The following is a 20653-nucleotide window of genomic DNA, read 5'->3' on the forward strand; positions in this document are numbered from 1 at the left end:
GTCCAGGTCAAATATGTCATTACATTTAGAGAGCTAGGAAGATAAGGAAGAGGGGAGGAAAAAAGAAAGGAAGGAGAAGAGGAAGAAAAGAAGAAAATGAGAGAGAAGGGGGAACAATGAAGAAGCAACAAAGAAAGAGGACGAAATAGAGAGAAGAAAGGTAGAAAGAAGAGAATGAAGAGAGATGAAGGGATGGAAGAAAGAAAGATGAAGGAAGGAAGAAAGGATGGAAAAAATGGGGAGAGAAGGAAAAGAAGGAAGAAAGAAGGAAGGAAGGAAGAAAGAAAAGAAAGGAAGGAAGGAAGGAAGAAAATGGGAGAGAAGAGAAACAATGAAGAAGCAACAAAGAAAGAGGACGAAATAGAGAGAAGAAAGGTAGAAAGAAAAGAATGAAGAGAGATGAAGGGATGGAAGAAAGAAAGATGAGGGAAGGAAGGAAGGATGGAAAAATGGGGAGAGAAGGAAAAGAAGGAAGAAAGAAAGAAAAGTAAGAAAGAAAGAGAAAGAAAGGAAGGAAGGAAGGAAAAAAATGGGGTGAGAAGGAAAAGATGGAAGAAAGAAGGAAGAAAGAAAGAAAATTAAGAAAAAGAAAGAAAGAAAGAGGAAGGAAGGAAGGAAATGGGAGAGAAGAGGAACAATGAATAAGCAACAAAGAAAGAGGAATAAATAGAGAGAAGAAAGGTAAGAAAGAAGAGAATGAAGAGAGATGAAGGGATGGAAGAAAGAAAGATGAAGGTAGGAAAAAAGGAAGGAAAAAAATGTGGAGAGAAGGAAAAAAAGGAAGGAAGGAAGAAAGAAAGAAAAGTAAGAAAGAAAGAAAGCAAGGAAGGAAGGGAGGAAGAAAATGGGAGAGAAGAGGGAACAATGAAGAAGCAACAAAGAAAGAGGACGAAATAGAGAGAAGAAAGGTAGAAAGAAGAGAATGAAGAGAGATGAAGGGATGGAAGAATGAAAGATGAAAGAAGGAAGAAAGGAAGGAAAAAATGAGGAGAGAAGGAAAAGAAGGAAGAAAGAAAGAAAAGTAAGAAAGAAAGAAAGCAAGGAAGGAAGGGAAGGACGGAAGAAGGGAAAGAGTGAAGAAGGGAAGGAAAGAGGCAAAGAAGGAAGGGGAAAAAGAATGAGGAATGGAAGCATTGAAGGAAAGGAGAGAGAGGAAGGGAGGGGGAGGTAAGAAAGGAAGGTAGAAAGAAGGGAAGTGGGGGAAAGGAAACAAGGAAGGGTAGAGAGAGGAAGAAAGAAAGAAGGAAGGGAAAGTAAAAGGTAATGAAGGTAGAAAAAGGAAAGGAAGGGAGAGAGTAAGGAAAGAATGAGGCAGGGAGGAAGGAATGAGGCAGTGACCAATATAAACAGGTCCTTGCAGTGTATGAGGAAGGAGAAGGAGGAAGCGAAGGTTGGAAATAATAGAGAGATGGAGAGTAAAAGTCAGATATAGTGGATAGACTGAAAGAAAAAGTAAGTGAACCCTCATAATTACCGGGATTCCTGCTTTGATTACTAATAATATTCCGCCATATTGTTCTCAGGTCACAGTTATTGACAAACATAATGTTACACACACTCATACTGTCCATGTCTTTTATTCGGCACATTGAGAGATTAAAGTGGAGGGATTACAGGGATACAAAGCCTGGGTACTGACACGTTTCCTCTCAGGAAAGATTGCTTAGCATGAACCGCGCCTTGATGTAAGCAACTATCAAGCCTGGATGTCCACGGTTGGATAGATTGTCTAACCTGAGAACACTCAGGACTCTTGTTACTCTCCCTAGAGAGAGAGAGAGAAAGAAATTAGATTCTTTTTAGTCAAGAAAACAATGCACTTGCAATACCAAAAATGTATCACTAGGTGGCAGTATTATCCCAGCACCAAGAGGAAACCTTTACTGTTTGAACCCGCTCCACATAATGTACATAATGACCCTGATTTACTAAGAGTGTTGTGTAGGTTTCTTTGTGGGTTTTAATTCCCTATAATTTTTTCCCCCATGGTATTTACTAAGGTTTCCCTACATTTTTTAATTTTTTTAATTTTAGGGATCTATAGGGTTTTCCTCAGCTCAAATCCACCATATTTTCCGTGGAAACCTTAGTAAATATGTAGTTTTTTTGTGAAAATGATGGGAACACGCCCCTTTTCGATGACCACGCCCCTTTCCCACCGACCACGCCCCTTTTTGGGTTCTCTCGGTGAAATGGAGAGCTAGTCAGGGTTTTTTTTTTTCAATTCTGGCGCAAATTCTGGCGCAGACAGAATCTGGGGCAAAGCCCGACATAACATGACTGGTTTGCAATAGTAAATGAGGGCCAATGTATTTTGTTGCTGCTCATGTTAGTTACATTCCACTACAGTCACATTGAGGACAATACACATTACAGTGGTCCCTCAAGTTACAATATTAATTGGTTCCAAGACGACCATTGTATGTTGAGACCATTGTATGTTGAGACCAGAACTCTATGGAAACCTGGTAAATTGGTTCTAAAGGCACCAAAATGTCATCCAAAAAATAGGAAAAAGTGAGAATTAAAGATAAATAAGTAGGAATAAGAGGAAAACTAATATAGATAAAGCAAATCCTTACATATAAAAGTAAGAAAGATCTGCTGGGAGCTGTAAATCACTGTCTATGTCAGTGTTTCCCAAACAGGGTGCCTCCAGCTGTTGCAAAACTACAACTCCTAGCATGTCCGGACAGCCAAAGGAATGGAATCAGGATATATAGTAGTTATATACCTCCCCTCCGCCTCTATTGGTATACTGCTGCTATCTCTAGGGGATCAGGATATATAGTAGTTATACACCTCCCCTCCAGCTCTATCTGTATACTGCTGCTATCTCTATGGGATCAGGATATATAGTACTTATACAGCTCTCCTCAAGGTCTATCTGTATACTGCTGCTATCTCTATGGGATCAGGATATATAGTAGTTATACACCTCCCCTCCAGCTCTATCTGTATACTGCTGCTATCTCTATGGGATCAGGATATATAGTAGTCATACACCTCCCCTCCAGCTCTATCTGTATACTGCTGCTATCTCTATGGGATCAGGATATATAGTAGTCATACACCTCCCCTCCAGCTCTATCTTTACACTGCTGCTGCTATCTCTATGGGATCATCAGGATATATAGTAGTTATACACCTTCCCTCCAGCTCTATCTGTATACTGCTGCTGCTATCTCTATGGTATCAGGGTATATAGTAGTTATACACCTCCCCTCAAGCTTTATCTGTATACTGCTGCTGCTATCTCTATGGGATCAGGATATATAGTAGTTATACACCTCCCCTTTTTTCTGATTTTGTTTTGGGTTTTTTCAAAATCACAGCAAAAATGGAAATAATATATCAGAATTGTGCAAAATACAGTAAAAATGGGTCATTTTACCACAATCTTGGAAAACACATTCAACGTGTGAACAAAGCCTAAAGTTTTCAAATCTTCATTAAACACCTCAATTGTGACTATAGGTCAAAACACTTTTACGTCTTGACAATATTTCTCTAAAAAAAAAAATGCACAGTGTAAACCAGTGTTTCCCAACCAGGGTGCATCCAGCTGTTGCAAAACTACAACTCCCAGCATACCCGGACAACCAAGGGTGCCTCTAACTGTTGCAAAACTACAAGTCCCAGCATGCCCGGACAGCCTTCGGCTGTCCGGGCATACTAGGAGTTGTAGTTTTGCAACAGCTGGAGAAATCCTGGTTGGGAAACACTGGTGTAAACTGACACCAGCAGCCTAATTAGATGATCAGGTGCAGTGCTCAGACACCACACCCAGAGCTAGAGGAAGACTCCACATCCTCTCTCTGAGAAGTCCAGACAATTAATGGGAAATGTAGTAAGCATTAGGTAACCATTTCAGTAATGGAATGGCAATTAGTAGGGATAAAAACCTGTGCCTGCCACATCCGCTAGCACAGGTAAGCACAAGGTGTACACAAGAACCTCTACATTATTCTCTAATAATAGCCTATGCTGCACTATATAAGCAGAAGACAGCTAAATCTTTCCATTATGTTTTTTTCTGACTCATATTCACCAGGGTGACCTCTAGAACCAGCAGCCTGATTAGATGACCAGGTGCAGTGATAAGACACCACACCCTCTCTCTGAGAAGTCCAGAGAATTAAAGGGTTACTCCGCTACTCAGCGTCCGGAATATTGAGTTCCGAATGCTGTGTGCCGAACTCAATGTTCCGGACGCTGGGTAGCGGAGTAACCCTTTAATTTTATGGACTTCTCTTGTTCACGCCCGCCCCCTCATGACATCACGCACATTCATGAGACGTCCCGTCCCCTCAATGCAAGTCTATGGGAGGGAGCGAGAGGACCGTCTCGCCCCCTTCCTATAGACTTTCATTGAGGGGGGGCGGCCGTGACGTCACGAGGGGGCGGGAGTGAACACGGAAGCCCGCACACAGCGTTCCGAACTCAATGTTCCGGATGCTGGGGAGCGGAGTAACCCTTCAATGGGAAATGTAGTCAGCATTAGGTAACCATTTCAGTAATGGAATGGCAATTAGTATGGCTAAAAACCTGTGCCTGCCACATCCGCTAGCACAGGTAAGCACAAGACATACACAAGAACCTCTACATTATTCTCTAATAATAGCCTAACTCCAGCACCAGCAGCCAGATTAGATGACCAGGTGCAGTGATAAGACTCCACACCCTCTCTCTGAGCAGTCCAGAGAATAAAGGGTTACTCCGCTACCCAGCGTCCGGAATATTGAGTTCCAAACGCTGTGTGCCAAACTCAATGTTCCGGACGCTGGGGAGCGGAGTAACCCTTTAATTTTCTGGACTTCTCTTGATCACGCCCGCCCCCTCATGACATCACACACCGTCATGTGACGTCCCGTCCCCTCAATGAAAGTCTATGGGAAGGGGGCGAGACGACCGTCTCGCCCCCTTCCCATAGACTTTCATTGAGGGGGGACGTCCGTGACGTCACGTGTGAGCGGGAGTGAACACGGAAGCCTGCAGACAGCGTTCCGAACTCAATGTTCCGGACGCTGTGGAGCAGAGTAACCCTTTAATGGGAAATGTAGTCAGCATTAGGTAACCATTTCAGTAATGGAATGGCAATTAGTATGGCTAAAAACCTGTGTGCCTGCCACATCCGCTAGCACAGGTAAGCACAAGACATACACAAGAACCTTTACATTATTCTCTAATAATAGCCTATGCTGCACTATATAAGAAAAATAAATCAATAAATCCCGGAGTGCTCCTTTATCGATGGACGTGTGCCTTCCTTTCACCCGTACTATGTAGGATGCCCATGATTCTGTGCTGCCCTTTTATCCTCCGTTCTCCGTCTTATTGATGTCTTTATTGTTCTCCGTAGATCCTGCCCAGTTTTAATGCCCCTTGCGGTGACTTTGGAAGCCGCCTCTGTTTTCTGTATTTCTTGCCGAGCTGGAAGTTGGGAGCCCGAGGGCTGATCTGGAGAGGAGGATAGAGCGCGCACCTTCCAGCGTGACGTACAGGAGGCGAGACCTCCCCCTTCCCTGGAGAGCCCCCCCATCCCCGCTCATTCAGAGAAGTCGTCGCTGATCACACATCAGCCTCAGCAATCCAAGAACTGGAGATACAGCTGCCGCCCGCGGCCCCGCTGACTATCAATGCCACCTGCTGCCCTGGGCAACCGAGAAGCCACATCATGATAGCCGGCCCTATAATAGCCATGGGGGCCACCCTGGGCACCGCCACCGGCTTCCTCGCCCTCTGCGGACTTATGTGCCTGTGCAAGTGTTTTCATAAAAAGAAGATGCCCCATGGCAGCGGGGATGGCACCCCTGTCACCATGGCCAGCGTGCTCCAGCCTGGGCAAGTGGTAAGTTACATTGTGGCACAGGACTCACCAGTAAGGTGCGAGCCCACATGGCAAGATACTTGGGGGGGGGGGTACCCACAGTGGGATGTGTGGGGGGCATTTATGTTCCTTCTGATACCACCACAATGCAAGGATAAGATTCAATGTGGTGACTGGAGGGGGGGGGGTGATGGGACCCCCCAGTGCAAGGAAATGACAGTCACACCATATATACAGTATATAGCAATACAGGATCTGGGGACGGGGTCTAACCGATAGATAGATAGATAGATAGATAGATAGATATGAGATAGATAGATAGATATGAGATAGATAGATAGATAGATAGATAGATAGATAGATATGAGATAGATAGATAGATATGAGATAGATAGATAGATATGATAGATAGATAGATAGATAGATATGAGATAGATAGATATGAGATAGATAGATAGATAGATAGATATGAGATAGATAGATAGATATGAGATAGCTAGATAGATAGATAGAAGATAGATATGAGATAGATAGATAGATATGAGATAGATAGATAGATAGATAGGTATGAGATAGATAGATAGATAGATAGATAGATAGATAGAAGATAGATATGAGATAGATAGATATGAGATAGATAGATAGATATGAGATAGATAGATATGAGATAGATATGAGATAGATAGATAGATATGAGATAGATAGATAGATATGAGATAGCTAGATAGATAGATAGAAGATAGATATGAGATAGATAGATATGAGATAGATAGTTAGATAGATAGATATGAGATAGATAGATAGATAGATAGATAGAAGATAGATATGAGATAGATAGATATGAGATAGATAGTTAGATAGATAGATATGAGATAGATAGATAGATAGATAGATAGATAGATATGAGATAGATAGATAGATAAATAGATCGATAGATAGATAGATAGATAGATAGATAGATAGAATATGATTTCTTGTATCCAAAGATTCTCAGCAGAATTCAGATTAATCCGTTCAGACATTTTTGAGACGTTTTCCTAGAAGTCTATGTATAGTAATAATCCGCCACAACTCAACAATGTTATTAAATAAATGAGACAGGAGCTGGAGCAGGGGGGAGAGGGGGCAATGAGGACGGGAGACAGATGTAAAGATACATAGCTAGATAGATAGATAGATATGAGATGGATAGATATGAGATAGATAGATAGATAGATATGAGATAGATAGACAGATAGGCAGACATGAAATAGATTGATGGATAGATAGTTTCAGAAAAAGTATATATGGGTGTGATATAGGAAAGCCATGAAATAGGTAAAATATCTGGTGAGACTTAGTCTCCTGTTATCAGGCTTGAATTTTAAAGAGTACCTGTCACTAAAAGTTTTCTAAATTAAAACTTTAAATTTTTAAGGGCTTTAAAAAGCTCTGTGTCTTACCTCTCTTCTTGCTCACATAGTGTGACCTGCTGCAGGAGGATATGGGCGTACCCCAGCAGGCGCTACCTTACTGAAGCCTGCTGGGGGACTGCTTCCACCCTCAATTCAGGAGGGGGGGGTGAGTCCATATTTGCAGAGCCCTGCTTGTCTTCAGTGTACAGAGCCCTGCTTGTCCTCGGTGTACAGAGCCCTGCTTGTCTTCAGTGTACAGAGCCCGGCTTGTCCTCAGTGTACAGAGTCCTGCCTGTCCTCAGTATACAGAGCCCTGCTTGTCCTCGGTGTACAGAGCCCCGTTTGTCCTCGGTGTACAGAGCCCCGCTTGTCCTCACTATACAGAGCACTGCTTGTCCTCAGTGTACAGAGCCCTGCTTGTCCTCCGTGTACAGAGCCCCGCTTGTCCTCAGTCTACAGAGCCCCGCTTGTCCTCAGTGTACAGAGCCTGGCTTGTCCTCAGTGTACAGAGCCCCGCTTGTCCTCACTATACAGAGCACTGCTTGTCCTCAGTGTACAGAGCCCTGCTTGTCCTCAGTGTACAGAGCCCCGCTTGTCCTCAGTGTACAGAGCCCTGCTTGTCCTCAGTGTACAGAGCCCCGCTTGTCCTCGGTGTACAGAGCCCCGCTTGTCCTCGGTGTACAGAGCCCCGCTTGTCCTCAGTGTACAGAGCCCTGCTTGTCCTCAGTGTACAGAGCCCTGCTTGTCCTCAGTATACAGAGCCCTGCTTGTCCTCAGTGTACAGAGCCCTGCTTGTCCTCAGTGTACAGAGCCCTGCTTGTCCTCAGTGTACAGAGCCCTGCTTGTCCTCAGTGTACAGAGCCCTGCTTGTCCTCAGTGTACAGAGCCCTGCCGCATATGTGAGTTAGCACAGCGCTCCTGCCTGTCTGATTGACAAGCAGGGAGCTGCACTGAGCTGATCACGTGCTCAGCCAGCGTACATATATACATATATATGTATATATATACACACACACACATTTTATGACAGGTACTCTTTAAAAGGATGAAAGGCAGAATATGTAGTGGGGTCATTTATCCCCTTCATGTGCTACTCCATGTTTTTAGTCTAGCCCAGATCAGCACAGGTGCTGAAGACAACTTATCACTGGGCTTTATTGCTAGAGGGGAGTCAGTCTGCAGGTGAAGCTGTGATTAACCTGCACCACTTGAATCTGGAAGTTTGCAAGTAAGACATTTGCTGAATGTTGTGTTGGGTGACTGGTAGTAAGTCACCTGTATAGAAAGGAACAATATCTGTATAGTTAGACAAGGATTTATTTTTGTATTTATGCCTGAAAGTGAAGGCTGTATTTGTTTTGTTACTGAACAATAAATAATAGATAGAGAATAGATACAATGTCGGGTTTATTTTCCAATAATACAGCCCTTTAGCAGTGTGAGTCTTGACATACGGTTGTTAATAATAGATACAGTTCTGCAGCTTCTCCTGGTATAAACCATTATGAATTATACAGCGCCCTCACACGCTTGAAAAAATTCACACAAAAAAGTCTTCTGGCAACTTCGCTCCGTGGACCCGAAGAGGACGCGTCACGCTGCTGATTGTTACTGTAAAATGCTGCACAGATTTAGACCTTTCAGGAATTCTACCGAGGCCGAACAGTTACCAAGCAACATATCCAGCGAGGACGGGAGAAAGATGCCAGCGCCAAATGTGTAAATGTATTCAGAGAGTGATATCGAGTGCAGGGGTCTCTCCAGGTAATGGTACCTATGGGGCTGAGTGTGGGGGTCTCCCCAGGTGATAATAACCAGAAGGCTGAGTGCAGGGGCCTCCCCAGGTGGTGGTGGCGACGCTCTTTAAGTAGTGCTGCTGTGCAGCGCTACTTAACTCTTCTATTCCCAGATACTTTGGCTGTCTGGGAATGCTGGGAGTTGTAGTTTTGCAAAAGCTGTATGCAAACTGACATTTGTCTAGAGTGGTTTCCCCCACAATCTATGGCTCTTCCGCTTTTGCAAAACTAGCCTCCGGCTGTCCGGGCATGCTGGGAGTTGTAGTTTTGCAACAGCCAGACTTTTTTGGATGTAACCCTTTTTCAGCTTTACCCTTTTATCTCCTTTCCCTCCATCTCTTCCGTTAGATGAACGTCTACAGATGCACCGAGCCAGTTCAGCCGCAGGCTATGCTCCGCTTTCCTCACATCATCTCCACCAAGCAAACGTCCCCAGAGATTGTTAATTGCAAGGACCAAACTTTGAACATTGCGGGGAACGAAGACGCGAAGGAAGAGAACAAACCGGTGGAAACCATCTCAGGAGGATTGGTCTCAGGTACCAGATCAGAGACACGGGATGCCTTAAAGGAACACTAACCCCAATGTAGGCCGTTTTACTGTCACGTCAAAGTGAACGAGTGCAGCATAGGCTATTATTGAAGAATAATGGAGAGGTTCTTGTGCATCTTGTTCTTACCTGTTTTAGTTCATGTGGCAGGGATTGGGTTTTCAGCCATATTGATTGCAATTCCATCACTGAAATGAGTTCCTAACGCTGTCTACATTTTCCATGAATGTTTTGTCTTTGCAGCAAGAGGATGTGGTGTCTGATCACTGCACCTGGTCATCTAATTAGGCTGCTGGTGCTGGAGGTCACTCAGGTGACCTGATTAGACTCAAAAGTGGGTTGAGGTCAGTTCACATTATGTGCAGTTTTGATGCACTTTCTTCTGTAACGAAATAATTTCTCTTATGTAGAGAGGTGCAAGTGATTTGAGCTATAATGACATCTGAGGTTTTTAGGCAGTGTTCACCTGTTGAATTTTGAACTGAATATTTCACACATTTTTGCAGCCTTGTGGTTGTGTGTTTTGTACAATTTTCCAAAATTATGTTAAATTAAGAAGGTTGCAGCAGCACTCGGTATAAAAATGGAGGCTGTTAGCGCACTTTTTAATCAAAACATGTCCCCCATTCACCACGTTGAGGTGGTTTCATTTCGGATGGGACCCTAACACTCATTTCACTCACGTTTCACTCACGCATATGACCTCTGACTGGGTGACATGCTGGATCCACTATCAATTTAAAAAACCTCCTGTGAAGCAAGGGGGGGGGGGGTGCACGGCTACAGCGGGTGCCACTCCCCCTAACTTGCATAGCAAAAACACAAAAAAGGAAAATAGCCAGCACAACTACCTAATTCATAATAATGGAGAATGTGACTCAAATACCTGGAACAGCCCTTCAAAGATCTGCTCTACAGTCACCTTCTCAGATGCTGGCCAGGTGCGGACTTCCTCTAACGCTGGTCCCTGGAGTTGTCCTGTTAGCAGTTGCACCTGTTGATTAGGAGGGAAAGAGTAAAAGACAAACCAACTCTGGATCCAGTCTTTGAAATCCCTCAGGGTGAAGGGGGTCTCCATTGTAGGTAGGGAGGACAGGGTTCCCTATGAATACCGGTGCATATACGCTAGAACACCAGGACTGTTGATGTGGACTGCAGGCAGGACTGGCAACATTCCGGCTGCTGGGGCAGGTGATGATCCCACTGCTGGAGATAGAGGGGCACTGTCACCCTTGTTGATCTGGAGAGATGCGTTATGACATCTGGTTGGATTTTGAGTGCGCTGTCGCTTTAAAAAGAATAAGGTGCTGTCCCTTTGAAGAGAATTGCTGAAGTGCTGCAGCGGCTCTGACTTGGCTAGCGGGGGTACTGTAATGATGCCCCCCTCTATTTTACAGGCACCCGGTAGTAATTCATCTTGCGGCTAGACTTATGGACACTAGTGGGTTATTGCTGAAAGCTACCGGCACCGGAGACTTGCTGCTGATAATTGTTGGTGTTGGCAGAGTCTGCACTACAGCGGGTACTTGACCGAAGACAGCGGAGCCGGGTGCAGCCGCCGGAACCTCCAATATGGCTGCGCCCAGGGAACTTCCTGTTTTGGTCCGGTCGGCAAAGTCTTTCCCTGTGCAACACAGGGCGGTTCTTTGGTTCCTCCTCGCTGTGCTGAAGAGGTGTCACTTCTGGGGACTGATGGGGCGGAGCTGCGACCGCTCGCGCACACGGGAAGCATCAGACCAAATGAACCCTTTCAGGTACCGACTCTTTATACACCACAGTAGCAAACAACAGTCTTTCTTCACCTCCCCCTCTATTTCACGAGCGCTTCGGGTAAAACACTTTTCCACTGACAAAGTCCCGTACACTTTCTGGCGCAAACTTTATTGGCATCGGCATGCGATTCTTGCAGACAATACTGGACACAGTTCAGACTAGGGGGAGGACTTGTGGCATAAGGCACACACCCGTATCCTGTTCGTGACGCCAAAAGTTGTGGTATGGCAGTGGGGTGTGAGGTGCAGGGCAATGTTGTTACCCTAGGGGCAGATGGTATTAACCCCTTGTGTTCATGACGCCAGGGCGTGGTTTAGCCTTAACCACCCGAAGGTATACCGCTGGATCCTGGGCCAGAAATGGGGACAATGAAGACACCAACACCAAGTTACGGACAACGGCAGCTTTACTGAGGGTAGACAGATGGTAAAGTCTATACAGTTCAGCCAGGGCCCACGGAGGTGACCAGTGACTCAGAGACCTTGCAGGTTTGCTGGGACTTGTAGTAGACAGGAGAATTTAGTGCAGGCCACGCTGAGTAGACACAAGACTTGACTGACAGGACAGTGACTTCAGATCACTTGCACTTGACTGGTGGCTGCAGGACTTGACTTGAGGCCTACACTGCTCTGGACACACACTATAGCAGTGGTCTTCAACCTGTGGACCTCCAGATGTTGCAAAACTACAACTCTCAGCATGCCCGGACAGCCAACGGCTGTCCGAGCATGCTGGGAGTTGTAGTTTTTAAACTGCACTATAGGAACGACTGACATCATCAAAGACTTGGCAAAGAGAGAGAAGCTAGCTCCTCCCAGGACTTATGTGGGAGCCCATTGGTCACCTTTGAGGTCAGCTGGTCACTAGTACCTCCTGGGTAACAATCACATGGTACAGTTATTAAAGGTACAAAACACAATATAATACATAACCTATTTACATGGGGTATACAACTTCAGGGGGCCCTGGGGACACTGAGGGAAACTGCCTGACAGGACAGGGAAGGTACGGGGAAACACCATCCCGTACTGGGTCACCGCATTTTGACCAATGTGTGCTGCTGCAACCTTCTTTTTTGTATACTGTGTATTTGCCACTGCAGCGTGCACCCGTGTATTAGGTAGTTGTGTTGGCTATTTTTGTTTTTGTTTTTGCTGTGCAATTTAGGGGGAGTGACACCCTCTCTAGCTGTGCACCCCTATCTGTTACACAGGTGTTTTTTTTTTAATTCATAGTGGATCCAGAATGTCAGACGCTCTATGCCCAGCAGAGGTGAGTGAAATGAGTATTAGGGTCCCATTCGAAGTGAGGCCCCCTCCGCGTGGTGGATGGGGACACGTTTTGATTAAAAAGTGCGCTAAGAGCCTACATTTTTTGACCAAAACTGCTGCTGCAACCTTTTTTATTTTATTTTTATTTTTTTGTATACTATGTTAAATTGAGATGTTTTTACTGTGTTTTTGGTATGATTTGGGGGGGGGGGAAACAGAAGGGAAAACAGAACAAGAGTAGAAAAAAACTTAAATATGTGGACACAGCTTCAGATGAAGTGATTAGATACTATATATCCTGATCCCCTAGAGATAGCAGCAGTATACAGATAGAGCTGGAGGGGAGGGGTATAACTACCATATATCCTGACCCCAATGAGATAGCATCAGCAGTATACAGATAGAGCTGGAGGGGAGGTTTATAACTACTATATATCCTGATCCCCTAGAGATAGCAGCAGCAGTATACAGATAGAGCTGGAGGGGAGGGGTATAACTACTGTATTTCCTGACCCCAATGAGATAGCAGCAGCAGTATACAGATAGAGCTGGAGGGGAGGAGTATAACTACTATATATCCTGACCCCAATGAGATACCATCAGCAGTATACAGATAGAGCTGGAGGGGAGGTTTATAACTACTTTATATCCTGATTCCATAAAGATAGCAGCAGTATACAGATAGAGCTGGAGGAGAGGAGTATCTCTATGACATATCCTAATCAATAGAGATAGCAGCAGTATACAGATAGAGCTGGAGGGGAGGCGTATAACTACTATATATCCTGACCCCAAAGAGATAGCAGCAGTATACAGATAGAGCTGGAGGAAAGGAGTATCTCTATGACATATCTTAATCAATAGAGATAGCAGCAGTATACAGATAAAGCTGGAGGGGAGGCGTATAACAACTATATATCCTGATCCCAAAGAGATAGCAGCAGTATACAGATAGAGCTGGGATGGGAAACCCTCATATGGGTCTGTGGGTGGAAAAAAATATGTATTTCAAAAGGTGAGGAGAAAAAGAACGGAAACACAAACATTAAAAATGGTCTGTGTCCTTAAGGGGTTAAGTATGAGAGTATAATATGTTCATATCTGCAGTATATAATAAAGCTAGGCAAAAACGTAGAAGCCAAAGCCTTTAAATGTGGGGGGAAGATTAAAAAACTGAATTGGAGGAAAAGGTTTTGCCCAGTGTTTTCCAACCAGGGTGCCTTCAGCTGTTGCAAAACCCCAACTTCCAGCATGCCCGGACAGCCTTTCAGACCCCAGGAAGGTAACAGCAGCACCCGAGACCCCAGGAAGGTAACAGCAGCACCCGAGACCCCAGGAAGGGAGCAGTCACACCCGAGACCCTAGGAAAGGAGCAGTCACACCTGAGACCCCAGGAAGGGAGCAGTCACACCTGAGACCCCAGGAATGCAGCAGTCACACCTGAGACCCCAGGAATGCAGCAGTCACACCTGAGACCCCAGGAAGGCAGCAGTCACACCTGAGACCCCAGGAATGCAGCAGTCACACCTGAGACCCCAGGAAGGCAGCAGTCACACCTGAGACCCCAGGAATGCAGCAGTCACACCTGAGACCCCAGGAAGGCAGCAGTCCCACCTGAGACCCCAGGAAGGCAGCAGTCACACCTGAGACCCCAAGAATGCAGCAGTCACACCTGAGACCCCAGGAAGGCAGCAGTCACACCTGAGACCCCAGGAATGCAGCAGTCACACCTGAGACCCCAGGAATGCAGCAGTCACACCTGAGACCCCAGGAAGGCAGCAGTCACACCTGAGACCCCAGGAATGCAGCAGTCACACCTGAGACCCCGGGAAGGGAGAAGTCACACCCGAGACCCCAGGAAGGCAGCAGTCACACCTGAGACCCCAGGAATGCAGCAGTCACACCTGAGACCCCGGGAAGGGAGCATTCATATCCGAGACCCCAGGAAAGGAGCAGTCACACCCGAGACCCCAGGAAAGGAGCAGTCACACCTGAGACCCTGGGAAGGGAGCAGTCACACCTGAGACCCCAGGAAGGGAGAAGTCACACCCGAGACCCCAGGAAGGGAGCAGTCACACCCGAGACCCCAGGAAGGCAGCAGTCACATCCGAGACCCCAGGAAGGAACAGTCACACCTGAGACCCCGGGAAGGGAGCAGCCACATCCGAGACCCCAGGAAAGGAGCAGTCACACCTTAGACCCAAGGAAGGGAGCAGTCACATCCGAGACCCCAAGAAGGGAACAGTCACATCCGAGACCCCAGGAAAGGAGCAGTCACACCTGAGACCCCAGGAAGGGAACAGTCACATCCGAGACCCCAGAAAGGCAGCAGTCACACCTGAGACCCCGGGAAGGGAGCAGTCACACCCGAGACCCCAGGAAGGGAGCAGTCACACCTGAGACCCCGGGAAGGGAGCAGTCACATCCAAGACCCAGGGAAGGCAGCAATCACACCTGAGACCCCAGGAAGGGAGCAGTCACACCCAAGACCCCAGGAAGGGAGCAGTCACACCCGAGACCCCAAGAAGGGAGCAGTCACACCCGAGACCCCAGGAAGGGAGCAGTCACACCCGAGACCCCAGGAAAGGAGCAGTCACACCCGAGACCCCAGGAAGGCAGCAGTCACACCCGAGACCCCAGGAAGGCAGCAGTCACACCCGAGACCCCAGGAAGGGAACAGCAGCACCCGAGACCCCAGGAAGGCAGCAGTCACACCTGAGACCCCAGGAAGGGAGCAGTCACACCCGAGACCCCAGGAAGGCAGCAGTCACACCCGAGACCCCAGGAAGGTAACAGCAGCACCCGAGACCCTAGAAAGTAGCAGTCACATCAGTAAGATAAATATCATTGTGTCACCTATTCCAAATATTGAGACTTGTCACCAGACTGTGCCCCTAGGAGATGTGAGACGTCTTCAGAATAAACTGTAAAAACATATTCCCGATGAAACAGAACAGGATTAACACGTTCTGTGCTGGGGAAAATCTGTTGTAAAACAAGTTATGTAATTTTCATGCACATACAGCCCCTTTTGTTTTTCATGTTTTTTTGTACACCCTAGGGGATTGGAAGAAGCAATTGCTTACATTTTTACACTGTAATACTTCTGTGACAGCTCCCCCAGTGCATCCTGGTCTAACCATCTAGATACTATAGATGCTATTGCCCGTGGCATCTAGGAGGATCTCCAAACCCAACCATTGCGGATGGGGGTCAGCCGTAATACAGACTTATACTCACTGTCCAATGGTTTAATGTACACACAGCAAATGTCAGGAAGGAGCTAAACCGTAGGTCTTATATTTTGGGATGGGATATAAGGTCGGGATATGAGGTAGGGATATAAGGACAGGATATGAGGACAGGATATGAGGACAGGATATGAGGTCGGGATATGAGGATGTGATATGAGGATGGGATATGATATCATGATATGAGGATGGGATATAAGGTCGGGTTATGATGACGGGATATGAGGATGGGATATGAGGTCATGATATGAGTTTGGGATATGAGGTCGGGATATGAGGACGGGATATGAGGATGGGATATGAGGATGGGATGTGAGGTCGGGATATGAGGTCGGGATATGAGGTCGGTATATAAGGACAGGATATGAGGACAGGATATGAGGATGCGATATGAGGATGGGATGTGAGGTCGGGATATAAGGACGGGATATGAGGATGGGATATGAGGTCATGATATGAGTTTGGGATATGAGTTTGGGATATGAGGTCGGGATATGAGGACGGGATATGAGGATGGGATATGAGGTTCTGATATGAGGACGGGATATGAGGTCATGATATGAGGTCGGGATATGAGGACGGGATATGAGGATGGGATATGAGGTCATGATATGAGGTTGGGATATGAGGACGGGATATGAGGTCATGATATGAGGTCGGGATATGAGGTTCTGATATGAGAACGGGATATGAGGTCATGATATGAGGTCGGGATATGAGGACGGGATATGAGGATGGGATATGAGGTCATGATATGAGGTTGGGATATGAGGACGGGATATGAGGTCATGATATGAGGTCATGATATGAGGTCGGGATATGAGGACGGGATATGAGGATGGGATATGAGGTCATGATATGTGGATGGGATATGAGGTCATGATATGAGAATGGGATATGAGGACGGGATATGAGGATGGGATATGAGGTCAGGATATAAGGACGGGATATGAGGATAGGATATGAGGACGGGATATGAGGATGGGATATGAGGTCAGGATATGAGGATAAGATATGAGGTCGGGATATAAGGACAGGATATGTGGCGGGGATTTAAGGTCATATATGAGGTCGGGATATAAGGACAGGATATGTGGCGGGGATTTAAGGTCATATATGAGGTCGGGATATGAGAACAAGATATCACACGGAATATGAGGACGGGGTATAAGAACAAAAGGGTCATTGTTTACTCTGAAACAAGGTTTAGGTAGGAAGACCGGGCAACACTATATGTGTTTTTCTTTCTTTCTAAAAAGTGCAAAATCAGCCAAAACAAAAATACTGCCCATAGAGGGTGTTGGGTGGAAAAAGGCAAAACCTGGAGTTAGATATTCCGGATTCCAGTCAAGCGCCAAAGGATATGTTCTACGTGCCGGCTTGTGGGGCATATATATGGTTTTCACGTGAGTCTATATGACAGTATTGTTGCGCGCTTGAACTCTAGAGCCCTCATGAGATCAATAGCCCTTGTTGCTACTATGTAAGTGGTGATAATTTAGCTTCCAGAGCACGGTTTCCCAACCAGGAGGTCTTTAGCTGTTGCAGAACTACAACTCCCAACATGCCTGGACAGCCTTTGGCTGTCCGGGCATGCTGGGAGTTGTAGTTTTGCAACAGCTGGATGCACCCTGGTTGGGAAAGACTGTTTCAGAGCCTCTCTATTACAATAGCACGTCCTTAAAGGGCAACTCCACTTGATTGTATAAACTGTCTAATAAAAAGGGATCTCCGAAAATTGGAAAAGTACAAAAAAAAAAAAAAAAGAGGGATTAATAATAAAAAATAAAAAAAAAGGGGGGGGGGGTAATTAGTTGAGGCTCATGGACCCCACCGAAAACTCTGATATGTCTTACTGAGAAAGCAGAGGGCAGCACTGAGCTCATAGCTCAAATTGTCCTGCACAATGAACCTCAGGGGTGGGGCTTATGCAAATAGGGGCTTTTCTAGGGAAATCGTGCGTGGGCCATTTAATGTACCAAGAAAAGGGATAACATTTTTCGGACAGAGAGCGATTACAATGTCTTTATTAAGACAGCTGTGTGAGTCTACCATTGGTGTGACCTGATGAACCATAGATAAAAAATTTCGGGGTGCCATCAGGGCCAGGAAATGGGGGTGCATTGGTAAACAGAAGCCTCTATGTTTTCCTATATTACAATCTCTATATTAAAGGGGTACTCCCCTGGAAAACAATATTATAATTTTTTTATTTTTTTTAAATCACCTGGTACCGGAAAGTTAAGCAGATTCGTAAATTACTTCTATTTAAAAATCTTAATCCTTCCAGTACTTATCAGCTGCTGTATGCTCCACAGGAAGTTGTTTTCTTTTTTGAATTTCCTTTCTGTCTGACCACAGTGCTCTCTGCTGACACCTCTGTCCATTTTAGGAACTGTCCGAGCAGGATAGGTTTGCTATGGAGATTTTTTTCTTACTCTGGACAGTTCCTAAAATGGACAGAGGTGTCAGCAGAGAGCACTGTGGTCAGGCAGAAAGGAAATTCAAAAAGAAAAGAACTTCCTATGGAGCATACAGCAGCTGATATGTACTGGAAGGATTAAGATTTGTAAATAGAAGTCATTTACAAATCTGTTTAACTTTCTGGCACCAGATGATAAAAAAAAAAAATGTTTCCAGCAGAGTACCCCTTTAAGACAGCTGTGTGAGTCCACCTCTGGGTTTAGCATTGGAGTGACCTGATGTACCATAGATATAAATTTTGAGGGTCCATGAGGTAGGACCATCAACAGGGCCAGGAAAAGGGGGTGCATTGGGGAACAGAAGCCTCTTACTTTTCCTATCTGGATATTGAGATATCTGAAGTAACGTTGAAGAGAAAACTATGGAGTTAAATGGGACTTGACGTAACATGAAGCTTCTGGCCCCCAATGAGAGACCTGTAAAAGGGCCACCAACCATCCACGTGCTGGTTATAGTACTGGTGTTCATTATGTTATAGAGGGGCCTCCAAGTCCAAAGGCCCAAGTGCTGCTGATAATTTTGTCCCCATGGAGGTGCCTCATGGTGATCTCTGTGCCAAAAGTTAGAGTGGAGCAAAATGCAGAAGACCCCCAAGGACCACCTGGTGTTTGGTTGGATTATGAGTGTCAAAAGTTGAGAGTTTGTTGGGACAATCACGCCAACTGGGCAAGGAAAGGGGCGAAACCCTGCTCAAAGTGGGCATTTTGGGCACTCCTGAGTTCCTCAGGGGTGGAGCTTATATGTCCCTATTCTGGCTTTAGAAGGTTGGTGTTGGAGGAGGCTTCGAGTTCATGAGAAGGCATCTACTGACCTAGAGTTGTGGACTAGTGATCAGACCGGCTCCTATGTAAAATGGGATTTCCTGTCCACACATAGATTTATCTCTTCTTCTAGAGGTTTCTTCATTCTCTGTTATTCTTCTCCTCACTCGGCGGCCATGTCTTGTCCCCGCTGTCTGTCAGGTCTCTATGATGGATATTCCCGGGGAGTATCTTGTCTTATTAGGTTGGGGTAATGTGAAGACCGTGGATCCGAGTGTTGTGGCCTCCTGAGCATTAGTGACTCATCCTATATACAATGTGACGTGTGAGACAGAGGGGGCGCTCTCACCTAATACAGGATGACAAGTGGCTCTGTGGAGAACAGAGGTTATCTGTATGCAAATCATGGCGAGATCTCATCACAACCGAGATATGGAGCCAGAGCATAGAGAAAAGGAAGGAAGGAAGACATTATATCTAGAATTATATTTTCCTAACAGGATTCCTCTAGATATTGCAAAACTACAACTCCCAGCATCTCATATCTATCCATCTATCTATCTATCTCATATCTATCTATCCATTTATCTATCTCATATCTATCTATCCATCCATCTATCTATCTATCTCATATCTATCTCATATCTATCTATCTATCTATCTATCTCATATCTCATATCTCTCTCATATCTCTCTAATATCTATCTCATATCTATCTATCTATCTATCTCATATCTATCTCTCTATCTATCTCATATCTATCTATCTATCTATCTCATATCTATCTATCTATCTCATATCTATCTATCTAATATCTATCTATCTATTTATCTCATATCTATCTATCTATCTCACATCTATCTATCTAATATCTATCTATCTCATATCTATCTATCTATCTCATATCTATCTATCTATCTAATATCTATCTCTCATATCTATCTCATATCTATCTCATATCTATCTATCTATCTAATATCTATCTATCTATCTCATATCTATCTATCTAATATCTATCTATCTCATATCTATCTATCTCATATCTATCTATCTATCTCATATCTATCTATCTAATATCTATCTATCTATCTATCTATCTCATATCTATCTATCTATCTCATATCTATCTATCTATCTATCTCATATCTATCTATCTATCTATCTAATATCTATCTATCTAATATCTATCTATCTATATATCTCATATCTATCTATCTATCTCATATCTATCTATCTAATATCTATCTATCTCATATCTATCTATCTATCTATCTCATATCTATCTATCTATCTATCTCTCTATCTATCTCATATCTATCTCATATCTATCTATCTATCTAATATCTATCTATCTCATATCTATCTATCTAATATCTATCTATCTCATATCTATCTATCTCATATCTATCTATCTATCTATCTATCTCATATCTATCTATCTAATATCTATCTATCTATCTATCTATCTATCTATCTATCTATCTCATATCTATCTATCTATCTCATATCTATCTATCTATCTCATATCTATCTATCTATCTCA

The 20653-nt window shown here is 44.8% G+C and overlaps 1 protein-coding gene across 1 annotated transcript in view; it reads left to right on the top strand.

Annotated features, from left to right (window-relative positions):
• Window positions 1-5469: 5469 nt before the first annotated feature.
• Window positions 5470-20653, top strand: part of LOC130277328 (synaptotagmin-13-like) — a 40622-nt gene continuing 25438 nt past the window's right edge. Inside the window, exons 1-2 of the mRNA XM_056527920.1 lie at window positions 5470-5851; window positions 9369-9558. Coding sequence (XP_056383895.1) covers window positions 5678-5851; window positions 9369-9558 — 364 coding nt within the window. The 5' untranslated portion in view covers window positions 5470-5677. The remainder of the gene's footprint in view (window positions 5852-9368; window positions 9559-20653) is intronic.

Source organism: Hyla sarda, chromosome 6 (genome assembly GCF_029499605.1).
Source record: "Hyla sarda isolate aHylSar1 chromosome 6, aHylSar1.hap1, whole genome shotgun sequence".
NCBI lineage: Eukaryota > Metazoa > Chordata > Amphibia > Anura > Hylidae > Hyla > Hyla sarda.